This window comes from Notolepis coatsorum (assembly GCF_963971535.1).
Source record: "Notolepis coatsorum genome assembly, chromosome: 3".
NCBI lineage: Eukaryota > Metazoa > Chordata > Actinopteri > Aulopiformes > Paralepididae > Notolepis > Notolepis coatsorum.
The window spans coordinates 12,358,335-12,377,390 of record NC_140167.1 but is presented as its reverse complement, the minus strand read 5'-3'; the positions used below and the strand labels follow the sequence as shown (position 1 = coordinate 12,377,390).

Genomic DNA, 19,056 nt, shown 5'->3' with positions numbered 1-19,056 from the left:
TCGGGCATGTACGGTCGCACTGATAACACGTCATCATGCCACCGCAACACTTCCGGGATTCTGAAATCGGGGAGGAGATTGGGGGGGGGGGGGGGGGCAAATGAATGAATGTGGATGAGAGCCTTGACATAAGTGATTGCAGATACGGCTGTGGGGCGTGCTAGAGACATGATCGAATAGACTTGTATGCACCTGAATCTCCTGAACACGGCGCGAGACATTCCTAATCGATCAGAACTAAATTGGCAGGGAAAAAGACCGTTTTTAAGCATCGATTCCCCATGCACATGCGCAGATTGGCCACGGAGTGTGACACAACGCACATCCACCCTGGAATGTTCCATTAGAGGGGGTGTTGTGAGAATGATAAGATAGAATTAAATATGGGCGGCTACGTGGCGTAGTGGGCAAGGCGCTCGCCACGAATGACGGAGACGCTGGGCTTGCCTGTTCGAGCCCAGCGCTCCACATTGCTTTCAGTTTAGCTGGTTGTTCATACTAATACACATTGGCCGTATTAGGGGGTGGGAAACTGATGGGTGGGGATCGGGCGTTGTGGACAGCGACTCCTACAGGTCGGTTGGTGCGCCTGCGCAGTAGAATCAGGAAGTGTCGGGGGCAGCGTGAGCCTCCCACGCGTTACTCCTCGCCACTGAGAGATCGAGCTGCGCAGGTGAAAAGATGCGACTGCTGTTACCTCAAGTACCGGAGGGGACTTGTGCTATGTATGACTTAGTCCACATTGCAGCCGGCTTGTGGGAGGCAAGAAACAGCGTCCGTGACAGGGGAGGGTTGAATTGGATGATACGAAATTGGGATGGGAGAAAATATAGAAAATGGGAGAAAAAGTGGATAAAAAAAAATATATATATAGAATTAAATATACAGTAAAAGGAATACAGTACAAATATACAGAAGTCTACATTAAGTGTAATATTGCACAGTGTTGTGCATTTATAATCAGTAGCTTAGGCTACATAGTAGGCTAATGACAGCCTATTCTAGTCTAGCAGGTGCTGGTATAGACTAGTAATGTTGATTTTCAGTCATCTATGTATATCTAGGCAAAAAATTTCATATATGTCATGTATGTCATATATTATACGTCTATACCAGCACCTGCTAGACTAGAATAGGCTGTCATTAGCCTACTATGTAGCCTAAGCTACTGATTATAAATGCACAACACTGTGCAATATTACACTTACTGTAGACTTCTGTATATTTGTACTGTATTCCTTTTACTGTATATTTAATTCTATCTTATCATTCTCACAACACAACACCCCCTCTAATGGAACATTCCAGGGTGGATGTTCGTTGCGTCACACTCCGTGGCCAATCTGCGCATGTGCATGGGGAATCGATGCTTAAAAACGGTATTTTTCGCTGCCGATTTAGTTCTGATCGATTAGGAATGTCTCGTGCCGTGTTCAGGAGATTCAGGCGCATACAAGTCTATTCGATCATGTCTCTAGCACCCCCACAGCCGTATCTGCAATCACTTAATGTCAAGGCTCTCATCCACATTCATTCATTTGCCCCCCCCCCCCCCCCCCCCCGCAATCTCCTCCCCGATTTCAATGTAACGCGGAAGTGTAGTGGTCTATTGGTTGGTAGTTGACGCTGGTCGTAGGATATCAAGCACTGTCGGATATTTGTCGCAGGCATCTTTGATCGCAAGACTTGCACGTCGGTCATCTTTGAACCTCTCACTGTGCGACGTACGACCAGCGTCTTGGTGCCACGACTGGCCGAAAATCGCACAGTCTTGTGTGAGACACGACAAAACCCGTAAACCCATCTTTGTTTTACATTTTTCATCTTTGTTTTCATTTGTCATTCCCAGCTGGTATAATTGTTGTAAGTCTGACCAGAGCTCTCTCTCTCACTTTCTGGTCAGACGCTCGTGTTACACTCGTCTCTGAATGTAAACCGAGGATACTTTTCTGTGGCCACAGAAATAAAACTGTTTTTTTTATACAATTTGACTCATCTGCATTTCTACAGTTCACTGTCTTGGCTCCTTTAAAAGAAATTCCACAACACATGGCAAATGGACTGCATTTATATCCTGTATAATTACATAATACTGTATACACAGTCTTTTTACTGCTGTGAAGCACTTTGAGCTGCAATTCTTGTATGAAAGGTGCTATACAAATAGTTTATTATTATTATTACTACTGTAGCACTTCTGTCCAAAAGTGCTTTTCACCCATTGACTCACCCATTCACTCACACACCAACGGCAGAGGCGACCAAGCAAGGTGCCAACCTGCTCATCCTGGGAGCAGTTAGGGGTTAAGGATTTTGCTCAAGGACACTTCGACCCACTGCCAGGAGGAGCCAGAGTCGAACCGGGAACCTTCTGATTACCAGACGACCACTCTTAAGCCACATAGCAGCACAGAGCACACTTCAAGTATATTAAAGTTAGTAAAACAATTTCAATGTAGGTAAGATATGCTTGGTAAATTAATAGTTCAGCTTAAAGAAAAAATAAATAGCTTACATCACAGCTTTAACAAAAAAATGATATGAATTTGATCTGTCCAATCCGATCGGGACATCCCTAAATACATCCATGGTTATTTGCTGATTTCTGTGGATATGTTGGCATGTATATAGAAATTCCTGAGCTTGGACATTTTATTGCATTATGTTTTTTTTTTATTCGATTCTATCTCTATTTGCCAAAAAAAATGCTGTAGCTCTGTTCATGACAACTGCCCCGTGACCTCATCTCGTGACCTCATCTCATCAACATCAATCTAGACGTTTCTCAATTCTTTTTTTGGTCTGAACTTGCGGTTGCCATGGTACCCGGTCTGCTCGAAGAGTTTTAAGACCCCGCGGGCCGCCAGGGGCCCCATACTGAGCCTAATGTGAGGTCGGGGGTGTGAGGCAGGCGGTGGGAGCCGTTTATCTCGGTCCTTGAAGGAATCTCTGACACGGCAAACAGCTAGTAAGGAGAGGAAAGGATTGCAATTTTTTTCCTTTATTACAATTTCCATCTTTCTCTTTTTTTCAATCAGGTGAAGAAAAATACTTTTTTTTTTCTTTTTTTTCGTTCTGTATAATAAAATATGTTAACTTTATTCATTTTATGAAGAAAACAATGACAACAAGAAAATAAAAACTGAAACAAACGTATTACTCTCCCTCCTTGGAACCTTCGGAGAGTCGCTGCGTTGCAGAGGGGAAGCGGAGACAACGGACGCGCGGCGTGAGGGAGTGCTGGGGGGGGGCGGGGCTAGAGCGAAGAGGTGGGAGGAGTCTAAAGACGGATGTGTCGTTTTCCCGCACATCCCCCGCGTGTCTCGTTAGGAACGACAACACAAATCCTGTGTTACTTTCAACACAAATTCGGGTTGAAGGTTTGCTAGCGACGTAATCAATTTACCCGACGGAAAGAGCCCTCAGGTAAACCGCGTGTTGGGAGCAGAAAGAGTGCAAAACAGAGGGCTCTTTTTCTAGTTATCCACGTGAGTTTTCAGCCCATCACTCACGAAGGAATAGAACAAATCGACACAAAAAATACTTGCGTCAAGAAAAATGACACAAATTTCGCCTTTTCCCCTCGAAGAGACCCACGCATGTTTAAAAAGAAACGACACATCCGTTTCTCGAGAGACGAGGAGGAGAGACAGAGGATTATGACAGTAAAAAGATAAGGCCAGACGTACAAAAACACGTTTGAGCGTAGTAGTAGTAGTAGTAGGGCAAGTCTGCGGTGCTGGGGGCAGTAAGGGGGAGGAGGGGAAGTAGGAGGAGTCAAACTGGCAGCGGTGGAGGAGAGAGCGAGTAGGCTGGTGGGCGTGGTCCCGGGTCAGGACTGACAGGGAGGGGGGGGCTGGGGGGGGGGCAGAGTGTTCAGAGGTCACTCTCTCCGTACAGAGCGGTGGAGAACGACATGTAGTCGAGGGCGTCGGGCGCGGCGTCCGGCCCGGTGTAGGGAGCCATGCGGGCGATGCAGTACTCCGCCTGGTCGGGGGGCAGCTCCCGACGGAGCTCGTCCGCTAGGATGTAGTTCTGGTGGGAGAAAGAGAGAAACACGTGCTCTTAATAATAAAACATAAACAGCTGTCGCTGTGAGACTGTGACTTTAGCTTGTGATTTTCTCATTATGTAAGAACGTTGTGTTTGTTTTGCGAGTTTGTGACTTTTACTTTGTGGCTAAGGTATATTTTTTGGTGAAATGTAAATAAAAAAAATGTTATCCTCTCATTAACACATTCCCCGCCAAGAACAAGTTTACTCATTATTGGCCACCAATCGAATAACGCCAATAATGAGTTTACTCGTTTTTGGGATCGTTATATAGTTTATTCGCTATATCTATTCATAATTCATAGCTGCAGCCTCTGGTATAGTCTTCAGACCCTGTCTGAGCTGGCAGACGGTCAACACCGCCCTCTACTGCCAGGCGGAGCTATTGCATCTCATTGAAAATGGGATTGTGTCTTTTAGGAGGCGATCTGAGCAGGGCGGGCCGGGTTTAAATATTCAGGCGAGCCACTTCTATACAACGATGGCATCAGTAACTCCGCCCGCCCGCCCGTCATTGTGAAACGGTCGGTAGTGTTCAAGCATTATTTGGAATTGCAATAAGATATTTGGATTATCTCTTTTGCATTACATCAGATACAAGGTAAGAACATCATATATGAATTTGATCATTGATCTGACATTTATTTCTACCCCGATCACAGCTATCTGTGTCTAGGTGTATGTGCTTATTACCGTTGACTGCGGTGGGGGGGGGGGGGGGGGGTCCTACGACGGTCATTTCTTGTATGGACGAGGAGACATAATAGTAATAATCTAGCGTTGATTTCGGGATGATTAGGTAATCAGCCGAAAAATTACAACGTGATGACTGGATTACTGAAAAACACCCAAACCATACTCTATTCAAAACGGTATCAAACGGAAATGTACGGATGAAAAAACAATCCGTCTCTGCAATGTTGACTAGAAGCAGCCAACGGCGTTATTAGACCCATAGATATAATATAAGATATATTTTAAGCACTCGCAAATGTCACAGTCTAAAACTATATCCATTGAATAAAGACCTGGCAATGAATGGGGTATCAGCGCCCCCTGCTGTGGCGGTCAATGTGTTAAAGGTGCTATCTATAGATAACATGTTTATGTGGAGTAAACATTAAAAAAAAAAAATGAATCCACAAGAGTTTTCAGAAAGGTGCGGAATAAAAGTATTCCCCCCAAGAAATTATTAATTCATTAATTGATCATTTAAAATATGTTGGCTGGTCCAAAATGAACATTGTGGTTTACATGTTGCATGCATGTAGCCCCTCCCTACTTCCCATTTCCCCCACGTGGGACGCGCCTGATTGGATAAATGACATGCTGGTGGTTTAGTGGCTGAATGTTATCTATAGCAGTGGTTCTCAACTGGTCTAGCCTCGGGACCCAACATTTTCCTTAGTCATTAAGTCGCAACCCAAAATGTTGAACCACTATGATTCATGTAAAAAAAGAAAATTTGCAGTAATACGCAATCTTTCAAAACATGAAATAAACACAAAAAAGTGCAACAAAAGTGCAACTATTGCTAAAAACCCAATGAAATAAAATAATAATAAATAATATATGCTTCTTAGCAGATTTCTTAGCTTAACATAACAGACCTTAAGGAACTAATGGGATAACTGGGGTTGCAACAAAAGTGCAACTAGGGCTAAAACACAATGAAATAAAATAATAATAATAAATTATATATCCTTCTTAGTAGACTTCTTAGCTTAACATCCCACGGAACTAATGGGATAACTGGGGATGTTGTTTGCTCCTGACAAGAGTCTCAAAGTCTGGGGTGATGGTAGACAAAGCAACTCCGAGGTCATGCTCAATGTCCAATCTGTTTCTCTGCTTTGTTCAAGTTCAAGTTCAAGTTCTTTAATAGTTGTCATACAGAAGTACAGAATACTTTCATACAAAATGCTTCTTACTGTTACGCTCTTCAGCTGGCCCAGGGCTGAGAAGCCACTTTCACAAAGATAGGTAGTGCAAAGAAAATTGTTTTGGGTCGCGAACCACCAGTTGAGAAACACTGATCTATAGCACCTTTAACATGCTTGACGATAGCTGGCATTTGTCGAGATTGTGACTTTGTGGATTTGCTTTAATGTACAGTTTGTTGTATTTGGACTCAGAGGATTCCCATCGTAATGTATATAACACACATATCCCTCTCAAAAACACACACACACACACGCATTTCACCGGAGGGGTGAGAGCGCCCCTGAAGTGGTTAGGGGTTCAGTGCCTTGCTCAAGGACACTTCGACTGGGATAATGCACCACTCTAACCACCAGGCCACACACACACAGCCATCCACCCCGTCATCGTACAGTGCCTTAGTTTTCACTCTGCTCAATCTATTCCTCTGTGTGTGTGTTTTTTCTTTTCACAAATATTGCAAGGTCTCGTACTCGAGCCTCCGACGTCGACGTACCTTGTCCCCCGCCAGGACCTTGAACGAGGCCACGACCTGGTCCGCGGTGTCCGTGTCCGCTGTCTCCCGGGACATGAAGTCGATGAAGGCCTGGAACGTGACGATCCCCATCCGGTTGGGGTCCACTATGCTCATGATGCGGGAGAACTCCGCTTCACCCTGAAGGGCCAAAGAAAACTCCCGTTACCATGGAAACAATCCCTGCGGTAACGCGAACGCGGCCCAACGGTCAAGGTTTCGCACGCGAGCGACACATGCAAACTAGTTCAATTAAGACTGTCCGATAGTAGTAGATACTGTACAATACAAGCGAGGTATAGTGATAATCTTTGTCGTAGTACAGTAGTGTTGTCACGATACTGGAATTTCGAACTTCGATACGATACCTTGAAAAGTATCGATATTCAATACCATTTTCGATACCACAGGGAAAAAGGTTCAATCTTAAAATTAAAAAAAAAAAAAAAATATAATTTTTTTTATACATTTTGCTTTTATTGCTGGTTGATTCTCCTCAGCTTCTCTCTGGTACTATAAGAGAAGATAAATATAACACTTTTAAAACCCGTTGTTTATCTTTAGATCACACATTTAAAAATAACTGTTCATCTCACTTCAATAATTTTTATTGCAGAACATGGTATTTTCTCAAGCAGACAGATGTAAACACTGTAATCTGTGTTGCATGTACCTGACAAACTGAACTGTTTGTATTACAGTCATATTCAGACTCAACTGAATGCGCGTGTGTGTGTGTGGACTACTGTACTATTACAGGTATTGAAATGAACAATGCAACTTCCTTCCTTATAATTAAATATCGATATTTCGGGAAATGAGTATTGAAACCGTTTTAAATATTCAGAATCGATATGTATCGATTTTTCGATATTTTTGACAACACTATAGTACAGTGTACTGTAATTTCACTGAAATAATGGCGGTAGGGTAAAGCATAACGTCACGATAACATGGAGTGTGGTTGCTAAGGCAACTCTACTTGTGAGTGAGCCATCTTTCTTTTTCTGTTCAAAGTAGGCTATCGCTACGAAAGATCGTGTTCACTACAGAAACGTTACCTTCCACGTCGAGCGGCTACACACATATCAACACGCGGCACTTAGCTCGCTACTTATAGCTGAAACGTGAGACGTTTTTTTGTGGAATGGTGTTCATGGCTTTACCAGGTTGTACCCAATGGAGATTAGGCAGGTTTTGAAGTCCTCAGCGTCCATCATTCCTGTTCTCTTCTACAAGGTCAGCGATGGACAAGGGAGACCAGGAGGAAGAGGAGGATTGAGAGAAAAGGAGGGGGGTATAGAGAAGGAGTGGGAGAATATAAAAAAGATAAAAGGAGGTAAAGGAGGAATACAGTGTGGGGTTCAGGAGGAAGCCTCCACACGGATGTCGCAGGATGGAGGAAATCACAAAGGAGAGAGAGAGAGAGAGAGAGAGAGAGAGAGAGAGAAAAAAGAGAGGAGGGAAAGACGAGGGAGCGAGGAACGCCAGGAATAGAGGAGAGGGAGCAGGATGGAAGTAGAACAACAACAACAAGAAAAAAAAGAAGAAAACAAAAACAGTTAGCAACGTCGCTCCCAGCAGGGGGCGCCGCGGCCGCGGTGGAAGTACCTGTGTGTCGTTGGCGATATCGAAGCCCAGGCTGATCAGGCAGGCCTTAAACTCTTCAGGGCCCAGCGTGCCCGAGTGGTCCTGGGGTAGGCGTGGCGCAGGCCGGTGTCGCGGTGGGTGGGGGAGAGGGGCCACAGGCCATGCAGCGCACACACGCGTCGGGGGGGTGAGGTCAGTTCAGTGAAAAGGGAGGTGGGGGGTGAGGTGAAAAGGGGGGGGGGGTGGGGTAGGTGGTGGTGGTGGTGTGTCATGCGGAGGGGAGGTGGAGGATGAGGGGGGGGGGGTGGCGTGCAGAAGAAGAGACAGAGGACAACAGAGAACATAATACATTAGGATCTGGCAGGTGACCACAAGGTGGCAGCAGAGCTGCTGTGTGCGGTGGCATTCAGAGGCGTTAAGGTGCAGAGTGTGTGTGGCAGGCAGAACTATATACAGGGACCTCTCGGTGGTGGTGGTGGTGGCGGGAGGGAGGGGGTTATTCACATCACTGGCAACACATACTTTTCCGACTGATGCATAATACATGATGATCGATTCTGCGCTTTTCTCGTTTTTGTTTGTTTTGTTTTCCACCAACAAATGGGAGACGAAAACCTTCGATGACTCACTACTTTCCCCCACAAGGTCGGCCTTGAGGAGAGAGGCTCCATCACAATGAAATATGAATAAGAAAAGGCACCACTCTGGGCTCTGGCTACTGTTATGTCTCCTGTGGCCCTCGTATTATTGGACGGGCCGTTATTGATTAACAATGTGGGAGGGGGGCCTTGGAAGAATGCATGAGGTAACGGTGGATTTAACAGAGGCTCTGAGCGGGGGGGGGGGCTAAATAAAAACTCATCCATAATAGGTGCTGTTCCTGATGCTCACAGAGCCCTTAATGTAAACACTACGCTCTGGGTGAAGGGGGGGGGGGGGGCGCCGACTTGAGCTGTCGACGCAACTCTGTGATCAGAGCGTTGCAACCATCCATGGAAGGATATGCCCTTTTTCCCCTTCATATATTATTTACAAAACGGCTGTAAGCGAACCGTCCGTGGGACAGACATAAATACTTCTAAACAATCTCATCACTGCAAGTCACTCTCACAACCAAAACGCTACGACGCGACATGCGTTATGACACCGTTCTGTCCTCTCTACGTGGTTAAAGGGTTGTTCTGTCCTCTCTACGTGGTTAAAGGGTTGTTCTGTCCTCTCTACGTGGTTAAAGGGTTGTTCTGTCCTCTCTACGTGGTTAAAGGGTTGTTCTGTCCCCTCTACGTGGTTAAAGGGTTGTTATGTCCCCTCTACGTGGTTAAAGGGTTGTTCTGTCCCCTCTACGTGGTTAAAGGGTTGTTCTGTCCCCTCTACGTGGTTAAAGGGTTGTTAGCCACGACATTATGGACGGTAGTAGTATGAGATGGACCACACAGCGTGATGTTCTCACCTCAACCTCTTTGCGTGGTTGGTGTCGTCTACATGTACAGGAAACACACTCGTACGGTTAAGAGACTGTATCCCACACACTGTCAGAGTATAGCCCTATAACTGGGCTCAGAGTATAGCCCTATAACTGGGCTCAGAGTATAGCCCTATAACTGGGCTCAGAGTATAGCCCTATAACTGGGCTCAGAGTATAGCCCTATAACTGGGCTCAGAGTATAGCCCTATAACTGGGCTCAGAGTATAGCTCTATAACTGGGCTCAGAGTATAGCCCTATAACTGGGCTCAGAGTATAGCACTATAACTGGGATCAGAGTATAGCCCTATAACTGGGCTCAGAGTATAGCCCTATAACTGGGCTCAAAGTATAGCCCTATAACTGGGCTCAGAGTATAGCCCTATAACTGGGCTCAGAGTATAGCCCTATAACTGGGCTCAGAGTATAGCCCTATAACTGGGCTCAGAGTATAGCTCAGAGTATAGCCCTATAACTGGGCTCAGAGTATAGCCCTATAACTGGGCTCAGAGTATAGCTCAGAGTATAGCTCTATAACTGGGCTCAGAGTATAGCCCTATAACTGGGCTCAGAGTATAGCCCTATAACTGGACTCTGAGTATAGCCCTATAACTGGGCTCAGAGTATAGCCCTATAACTGGGCTCAGAGTATAGCCCTATAACTGGGCTCAGAGTATAGCCCTATAACTGGGCTCAGAATATAATCCTGTCGTATTCCTCATCAAGCCTGCACTGTTCAGCGTGAGCGAACTTGCCTAAAAAACAACGCCCACTACACAACTGTCTCTGAAGAATCTTAACACCCACCACTTCCTCTCTCTCGCTTGTCTCTCTGTCTGTCTCTGAAGAATCTTAACACCCACCACTTCCTCTCTCTTGCTTGTCTCTCTGTCTGTCTCTGAAGAATCTTAACACCCACCACTTCCTCTCTCTCTCTCGCTTGTCTCTCTTTCTGTCTCTGAAGAATCTTAACACCCACCACTTCCTCTCTCTCGCTTGTCTCTCTTTCTGTCTCTGAAGAATCTTAACACCCACCACTTCCTCTCTCTCGCTTGTCTCTCTTTCTGTCTCTGAAGAATCTTAACACCCACCACTTCCTCTCTCTCGCTTGTCTCTCTTTCTGTCTCTGAAGAATCTTAACACCCACCACTTCCTCTCTCTCGCTTGTCTCTCTTTCTGTCTCTGAAGAATCTTAACACCCACAACCTCTCCTCTTGTCTCTCTCTCTCTCTCTCTCTCGCTACCGCAGTGTGACTCAGTACTACTACTACTACCTACCCTGTCGAAGTGGTTGAAGGAGGCCCGGAACTCATTCATCTGCTCTTGGCTGATGCCCTTGGCGTCCCGCGTCAAGATCTGGTTCTCGATCTCGTTGATGGTGCGAGCGATGGTGGTGAGGAGCTGCTCCCAGCCCACACGGATGTGCTGCGGAGGGGAAGAGGGGGGGAGACAGAGAGAGAGAGAGAGAGAGAGAGAGAGAGAGAGAGAGAGAGAGAGAGAGAAAGAGAAAAGAGAGACGGAGAAAGAGAGACAGAGAGAGAGAGAGACAGAGAGAGAGAGAAACAGAGAGAGAGAGAGAGAGAGAGAGAGAGAGAGAGACCGAGCGAGACAGACAGAGGGAGAGACGGAGAGAGAGAGAAGATGGGGATGAGTTCAAAGGTTAAAAAAACAAGACTCTCACTATTGCAGCTTATATTACTTATTTTTTTAGGATGGTCCTCTTTAGAGAAGAATGCACTATTTATTGCCAAGACATAGTTAGGTACGCTGCCTACGTATATAATATATATATATATCTCCAGCCCTTTATTGCATTATACCAGCAACTACGGCACGACTAATCTGATTCCTTCTAAATGTCTCCAGGGTGCGCACAGAGCTTGGTAAAACGGCTTTCTCCTTTTATGAACCTGGGGTTTGGACTGAGCTGCAGAATACCATTACCTTAGAAGCACTCCCTCCTTTGAATACCTTTAGAAGTCTTTTCCAAGCCGCCCCGGGGGGAGAACGTTGCTGTTTTACATCACCTGACTGGAGCTGGACGCTGTTATGGAGATCGCTGGTGTGGCCTGTAAGTCTTCTTACTCCCTTTATGTATTGTATGTTGTTCTATTACTGTATGTGAAATCGTTTTTTGAATGCGAAACTAAAAAACGATGGGTAAAACTATGGAATCACTGTGACAACGAATTAAAAACGTGTAGTTCGATACATACATTTAAGAAATTGTTCAAATATAAGGTGATACATAAATATAAAACCTTATTATTATTATCCTAATTATATTTGATTATAACATAACTGTATTAAAATCGTGACAAAAAAAAGAAAAGAAAAATGTGTATACGTTTAGTATATTACTGTATATAAACTGTACACTAACACTATGAAACTTTCGTAACATTTTGTTTTTGTTTTTGCAAAATGATTGACTTACCTCCATGGTGTAGTTGGTGTGTAGTTGGTGTGTAGTTGTCTGGTAGCCAGACTTACCTCCATGGTGTAGTTGGTGTGCTTGTTGTCGAAGATGAGAGCTTCCTGGATGAGCTGGTGGTCTCCCTCCAGCTGGTCGATCTTTGGCTTGTAGTTGACGATGCTCTTCTCGTACTGACGCAGGTGTGTCAGCTGGTCCTCCAGAGTGCCGTGCATCTCGATGGAGATGCGTCCGATCTCCTGCGGGGACACAGGGGAGGGAGAAGACACGTTGACGGTAGTGATGGTGGGAGACACCTAGAGAACCAATGTCCCCAAACACCCCACCCCCTATCCACAAGAGAGTTGGGTCCCCTTCTCTCTTTTCTTGATCCTCCGATCGCAACTGTTGCCTTCCTCGGACAACAACAGTCGCGATTAGAAGATCGTGAAAAGGGGGCGGGCTTTGAGATAGGTTGATTAAGTCTGATCCGTCGATTCTGGCCGGACCGACGTTAAAATCAGTCTCTTTCACCGTCACCTCTACTCCCAACCCGATCTCACTTAAAATATGTAAATAAACTACTTATCGACCACAGGAAAAAGGTTCATAGGCCTATTGTACATTATGTTATAGCCATAAGTAATATATTGACGTATTTACGAAAATGTACAAAGTGTACATATTAGAAATAAGTTATATATTGATGTATTTTACATATTTACAAATAAGTACATATATTACATATTCAAAAATGTTTAACTTTTAACGTTTGCAGAAAACGTTCCTACTGGGGAACAAACCCGGGATGCTCGCATAGGAGGCAAGTGACTTTACCTCAAGACTACAGAGATACACGATAGTCTCGTCCAAACCTTAACCCTAACCTTAACCATACTGTTACTGTACCTTAAACTAACCATAACTTTCTATCTTAACCATAACTGTTAAACGTTTTAACAAATCATCATCATCATCATCATCATCATCATCATAGTATGGCTGTGTTTGTATCAGGGTGGGTGGGTGTCTTATTCTAGTGGACTCGTCCGCAACCACAATCATTGTTAGCTCGTCTCCCGATCACGCTGTTTTGGAGTGTCGCAGATAAAAAATGTAAATATATTACTCATACAATAAGTAAATATATCACTTATGGCTATAATATAACATAACGTAATCCGTTTCCTGCGGTCGATTAGCACTCTGTTTACGTTTCCCGGTGAGACCCGAACTCCGGACTCACCTCCATCTTGGTCTGGATCCAGGGTCCGATCACGTTGGCCTGGCTGGCGAACGTTCGGCGCAGCCTCTCGTTGTTCTGCTGCCGGGCGTGCTCCTCGATCAGGGCCTGGTCCCTCTGCGGCACCAGCTGCCGGACCTGGGGGAGAGGGGAGGGGAGGGGAGCGTTTAGACCATGCAGGGAGGGAGATCATGGTGACGGTAATAATAGCAGGGGAAAAAGATGAACTCTGTGCAGCATGTGGTTCCAGTGAGGTTAATGGTTCCAGTGAGGTTAATGGACCGGACAACATAATGATGGTGAGTAAATTGCTGTCCTGGTATGTGGGTCGACTACGAGCTGCTTTCACAGATGTGTAACGGTGTTGTTCCGTTGTGAAGCGGGGTCTGTGTGCGATCTCCGAGACCCTCCGAGACGTGGGAATGTGATGCCGCTAATGTTCTGTACAAATAATGGGCTCTACAAAATAAACTTGACCTGCAAACAAGCTGCACTGAACTCGTTTTGTTTTTCCACTGTCCGCTGAAGACAGCGCCATGGTTAATTAAAGGCCCAATCAGTGATCCGAAAGTAAAAAAAAAAAGCAAAAGAAAATCTATGGAGATGTGTTTTTATTCTCTAGTTGATTGACTCAGCTTTTGCTACTGGGACTAACACCAGAAAATGGTGTATGTATATATATATATATAAGCTTGTACAATAGTGCTGTATATACATTTATATATTGTATTTTACTGCATATATATATATATATCTGTCTGAATATACCTACTTACACACCAACTACATATAACTCTGTATGATAGCATGTACAATAATGCTGTATATACCATATTTTGAATTTTCTATTTGCTCTATATAAAATATACCTATATTCTGCTTTATGGTGGATTAAGAAATCTTACTTTCAATCTAACTCTTCCAAGGATATATGTGAAAAATATTCCCCCACATTTATATGGTAAAAAAAAACATCTGGGCTTTAAAACAAAACCTGTGTGTGTGTGTGTGTGTGTAAACCCATCCTAAAGTATATCCATCGGTGCAGGACGGGTTGCTCTCTACCTTGTCCCATTTGGCGTTGACCTCCTGCGGGTTGATGGCGGTGTAGGGGTTGATGCAGGCCAGGTTGACGTGGTAGGTCTGCACGATCTTGGCGATCTCGTTGTGGATGCCCAGGATGGCCTGGCGCTCCTTGTCGGCCTCCGGCAGCGTGGCCTTGAACTGCTCGTGAGCCGTGCTCAGTCCCTGAGAGAGAGAGAGCACACAGGCCAGAGATACATCAAGTGTTTCAACTGTGTGGAGCGTGACCTTTGAACTGCTCGTGAGCTGTGCTCAGTCCCTGAGAGAGAGAGAGCACACAGGCCAGAGATACATCAAGTGTTTCAACTGTAGAGCGTTTCAACAGCCATTTATTATTTAACCTTTGAACAGCCATTTATTATTTAAAAGGTGTCGTTTTTTTTTTTTTTAACCTTTGAAAGTCTAAACAAAGTAAGGGACTAACCTTTGAAAAGTCTAAACAAAGTAAGGGACTAACCTTTGAAAGTCTAAATAAAGTAAGGGACTAACCTTTGAAAAGCCTAAATAAAGTAAGGGACTAACCTTTGAAAGTCTAAATAAAGTAAGGGACTAACCTTTGAAAAGTCTAAGTAAAGTAAGGGACTAACCTTTGAAAAGTCTAAATAAAGTAAGGGACTAACCTTTGAAAAGTCTAAATAAAGTAAGGGACTAACCTTTGAAAAGTCTAAACAAAGTAAGGGACTAACCTTTGAAAAGTCTAAACAAAGTAAGGGACTAACCTTTGAAAAGTCTAAATAAAGTAAGGGACTAACCTTTGAAAAGTCTAAATAAAGTACACATCTTTAGTGTGTTTCAAGAGAAAACCTGGAGCCCTGCAGCGCTGTGTGAAACTAGAAATGATGTGTTGGGCTGCGGTTCACCTCCAACCACACAAAGAAGCATCCTCTCAATGCTGACCTACTGCTTAGATCTGAATTCAGATCTGAAAATGACCTTTACGTAACGTCAGCTGCTTAAGTAACGTCAGCTGCTTTCAGTAATCCTTCAGTAAATTACCTTTTTAGCCGACGCTCTGCCCTGAGCCTCTCTGGGTTACTTTCTGTTTATCTAGGCTGCGTTCACACTGCAAGCCTTAGCGCTCAATTCTGATTCATTGCTCAGATTTGATTCTTTTTTGTTTGGCTGTTCACATTATTTTCTTTAAAAAATGTGGCCAAAATCAGATTCCAGTGTGAACCGGTCACCGCACCTGAACTGCTCCTGAACTGACCCGCATGCACAAATTAAAGATAATAAAGATGGACGTAAAGAAATTGCGACAAATGTCAATCTAGACAGAGTGACGTAAAAGTCGCATGAAAGTCCCACGACTTTCAGACTGAGGTCGCGTTGCAAAATAATCAGACCTGTATCTGATTTAAGACGACATGATGAAAGTGGCCCGAATCAGAATTGAAAAGATCAGATTCCATGTGATTCCGTTGTGAAAAAATCTGATCCGAGTCACATGAGCAAAGAAATCAGATTTCGGGCCACTTTCATCTGCAGGCTGAATGTAGCTTAACCGCAATGTTGGTTCACTTTGTTTCAAAGGGTTATTTCTTGGATTTGTGTTGAGATTATAAACAATATTCAAGCATTTCTTCTTCTCAAAAGTTAAACCACCCAAGCAGCTTCAGCTACGGCATCATCTCGGCAGGGGTAATCAAATTGACGCTTCTGTTTTTACGCGCGGTTTCTATGCATGTTATATGAATACACACAAGAAACGGACTGAAAGTTTTACGACAGGGTAACGAAAACAAGCACCATTGCGAGCATAGAAGCACACATCAGATCAGATCAGATAGCATAAGTAACATCTGCGAGGCGACATCAAACACCGACAGTGTGGCTCTGTGCTCGGAGCGTCCCGATGACTCAGCGGGTTATTAGACGCGTGCCAGGCGCGCCACATCAAGGGTTCCAATCTGGTGCACCACTTTGTTAAATTCCATCATGTCTCGCTCTCTCTCTCTCCGTCTGGCTTTATCTCTGACTCTATCTCGATCTCTCCCCCTGTTTTCATCTCTCTCTCTCTCTCTCTCTCTCTCTCTCTCTCTCTCTCTCTCTATCTATCGCTCTGTTTTCATCCCTCTCTCCGTCTGGCTTTATCTCCGACTCTCTCTCCCCCTGTTTTCATCTCTCTCTCTCCCTCACACACTCACTCACTCTCTCGTTAACTGGAAGAAGGTTCTTCCTTCTCTTGCTGCATTTAAAAGTATGATCTCCGACCGCTGTGTGTCGACTTGTAACCGTCTTAGCTGATTTGTTATAGTTTATTCTGATTCATTGTGTGTGTATGAAATTGCTGATAAATTATGTCTTGTTCTGTAAGCTTGTCGTCGCTGTAAATGAGGGTAACCTCAGTGTCTCACGAGTTTAAATAAAGGTTTGAAATTAAATGGAAAAACTCTGAATCTCTCTCTCTGTCTTTACCTCTGAATCTCTCTCCGTCTCTTTCTGTCTTTACCTCTGAATCCCTCTCTTTCTCTCCATCACCGCTCTCTCTCTCTGCCTCCCTCTTTCCTGACACCCCCCACTGTAAGCTATATCTCCCAAAGCAGAAACATCATAAAGGCGCCGTTTGTCCCTCGCGGGTCCCTGTATTTCCTCTATTTGATTTTTTTATTTTATTTTCTATGGTGTGAACGATGACGGTCCCTGTATTTCCTCTATGGTGTGAATGATGACGGTACTAGGGCCGTCTTAAATACTTCGAAGCTTCGTTCGATGGGCATGGGATTCGAATATGAAAATAAAATCAGATTATTAAAAAGAAAAAGACAAAAAAATTATGAATATTTTTTTTTGTTGCTAAATCAACTCTGTCTCTCTTTGTTAATTACAACAAGCAATGCCATTTGTTATTTAAGATGAGGTCGGACTCGGCACTGACAGATTTGTGTTCATTGTGCTGCTTTTATAAAGCCTCAAATGACGGCTTACAATATGTATGTGTTTTGTTTGTCTAAGATTTAAAAATGTTTAAACTTTACAGCACTGACAAAGTTGAACAAAGTGCCGTACAAGTCCCACAACATAAAAAAAAAATTATAATTTTTTTTTTTTTTTAATATTCTATTTCATTTTATTTCATTTTTATTTTATTTCGAAGCTTCGAATTAAAATTGAATCTCTGCCCCGAAGCTTCGAATTCCAAGAACAAAATTGAAGGTCAGCCTAGACAGTACCTGTATTTCCTCTATGGTGTGGACGATGAAGGTGTCCTGAAGGTCCTCCATGGCGCCCTCCATCCAGTTGTTGAAGGGAGCCGCTCGTTTGGCAAACTCAAGGTACAGCTGGTCGATGGTCTCCAGCAACTTCTCTGTCCTCTGTGTGACACACAAAACAAAACGGGTCACTGAGCAGGTCAGACCTGTGTCACAGAGGACCCAGACATCAAGGCCCACTTGACTGTATTCACCATAGATATATATATAACTAGATGGTGCAAGGCGGAGTCTCCAGCGTAGTTCACCGGCGGCCATCTTGCCACAGGCAGCACGCCCACTCTTAACATGAATGTCTATGGGCATTGGTGCATGAATGTCTATTGAAATAACCGTAGCTTGCTCAATTTTCAACCGATTTACAAACGGTTTGGTTTATTACACACGTTATTAACGTGGCTATGATTCAGACCGATGCTTGGACATGTTGAAATTATTTTCATATGAAAGTCCATTATAAGTAGGCAGTATGATAACTACATCTCTGACGTTTATAACAAACCAAACCGTTTGAAAATCGGTTGAAAATTGAGCAAGCTATGTACTATCAATAGTAGTACATGCACCATAGACATACATTCATGTTATGAGTGGGCGTGCTGCCTGTGACAAGATGGCCACCCAGGTGGCAACGCCAGTCTCCATTGGCCAGCAGCGCGGGTGAGTCATCTAGCCTTTATATATGTCTATGGTATTCACAAGGCGGCAAAATGGCCACTGTGTGAATATGATCGATGTAGTTCTTGGTAGGAAAATGGGGGGGTTACTGGATTTCTGTCTACCGTATAAGTCTTTACACTCAGGAATGAGTTCTTAATCATCCGACATGAAAGACGCAACTACGGACCGTTAATGTGATGACCGTTTAAACTGAACCTTTAAATTAGATCCTTATTCCACAAAATGTGACTTGGTTTGAGTCTACGTGGTCCTCATCCCATACGATCACATATTCAACTTCATGACCTTTAACGTAACGTCAGCTGCTTTCAGTAATCCTTCAGTAAATTACCTTTTTAGCCGACGCTCTGCCCTGAGCCTCTCTGGGTTACTTTCTGTTTATCTAGGCTGCGTTCACACTGCAGGCCTTAGTGCTCAATTCTGATTTGTTGCTAAGATCACACTTTTTGTTTGTTTGGCTGTTCACGTTATCTTTTAAATAAACGTGGCCCAGATCAGATTCCAGTGTGAACCCGGTTACACTCCTGAACTGACCCACGAGCGCAAATGAACAATAAAGAAGATAAAGGACGTAAAGAATTGTGACAAATGTCGATCTAGAGCAGACCTTGGCAATTACGGCCCACGGGCCACTTCCGGCCCTTTGGGTGTCCCATGTCCGGCCCGCGGTCAATTTTTATAATTGGAGATAATGAACATTGGGCAGAATTAAGTTCAAGTTATCATTGGTTCGGCCCGCCAACACAGTTCAGGTTTCTCATGTGGCCCCTTGTAAAAATTAATTGCCCACCCCTGATCTAGAGTGACGTAAAAGTCGCATGAAAGACTGTTCAGATTGAGGTCGCATTGCAAAATAAATTTGT

At 44.1% G+C, this 19,056-nt stretch overlaps 1 protein-coding gene across 3 annotated transcripts in view; it reads right to left on the bottom strand.

The window, feature by feature from the left end:
• Positions 1-2,991: 2,991 nt before the first annotated feature.
• Positions 2,992-19,056, bottom strand: part of actn1 (actinin, alpha 1) — a 135,576-nt gene continuing 119,511 nt past the window's right edge. The window contains exons 14-22 of one of the 3 annotated variants that reach the window (XM_084309673.1): positions 17,474-17,614; positions 14,283-14,465; positions 13,221-13,355; positions 12,055-12,234; positions 10,840-10,986; positions 8,120-8,200; positions 7,675-7,740; positions 6,491-6,649; positions 2,992-4,035 (exon numbers count right to left, since the gene is read on the bottom strand). In XM_084309673.1, coding sequence (XP_084165799.1) covers positions 3,877-4,035; positions 6,491-6,649; positions 7,675-7,740; positions 8,120-8,200; positions 10,840-10,986; positions 12,055-12,234; positions 13,221-13,355; positions 14,283-14,465; positions 17,474-17,614 — 1,251 coding nt within the window. In that variant the 3' untranslated portion in view covers positions 2,992-3,876. The remainder of the gene's footprint in view (positions 4,036-6,490; positions 6,650-7,674; positions 7,741-8,119; positions 8,201-10,839; positions 10,987-12,054; positions 12,235-13,220; positions 13,356-14,282; positions 14,466-17,473; positions 17,615-19,056) is intronic. The other 2 variants (XM_084309671.1, XM_084309672.1) reach the window with 2 other exon arrangements.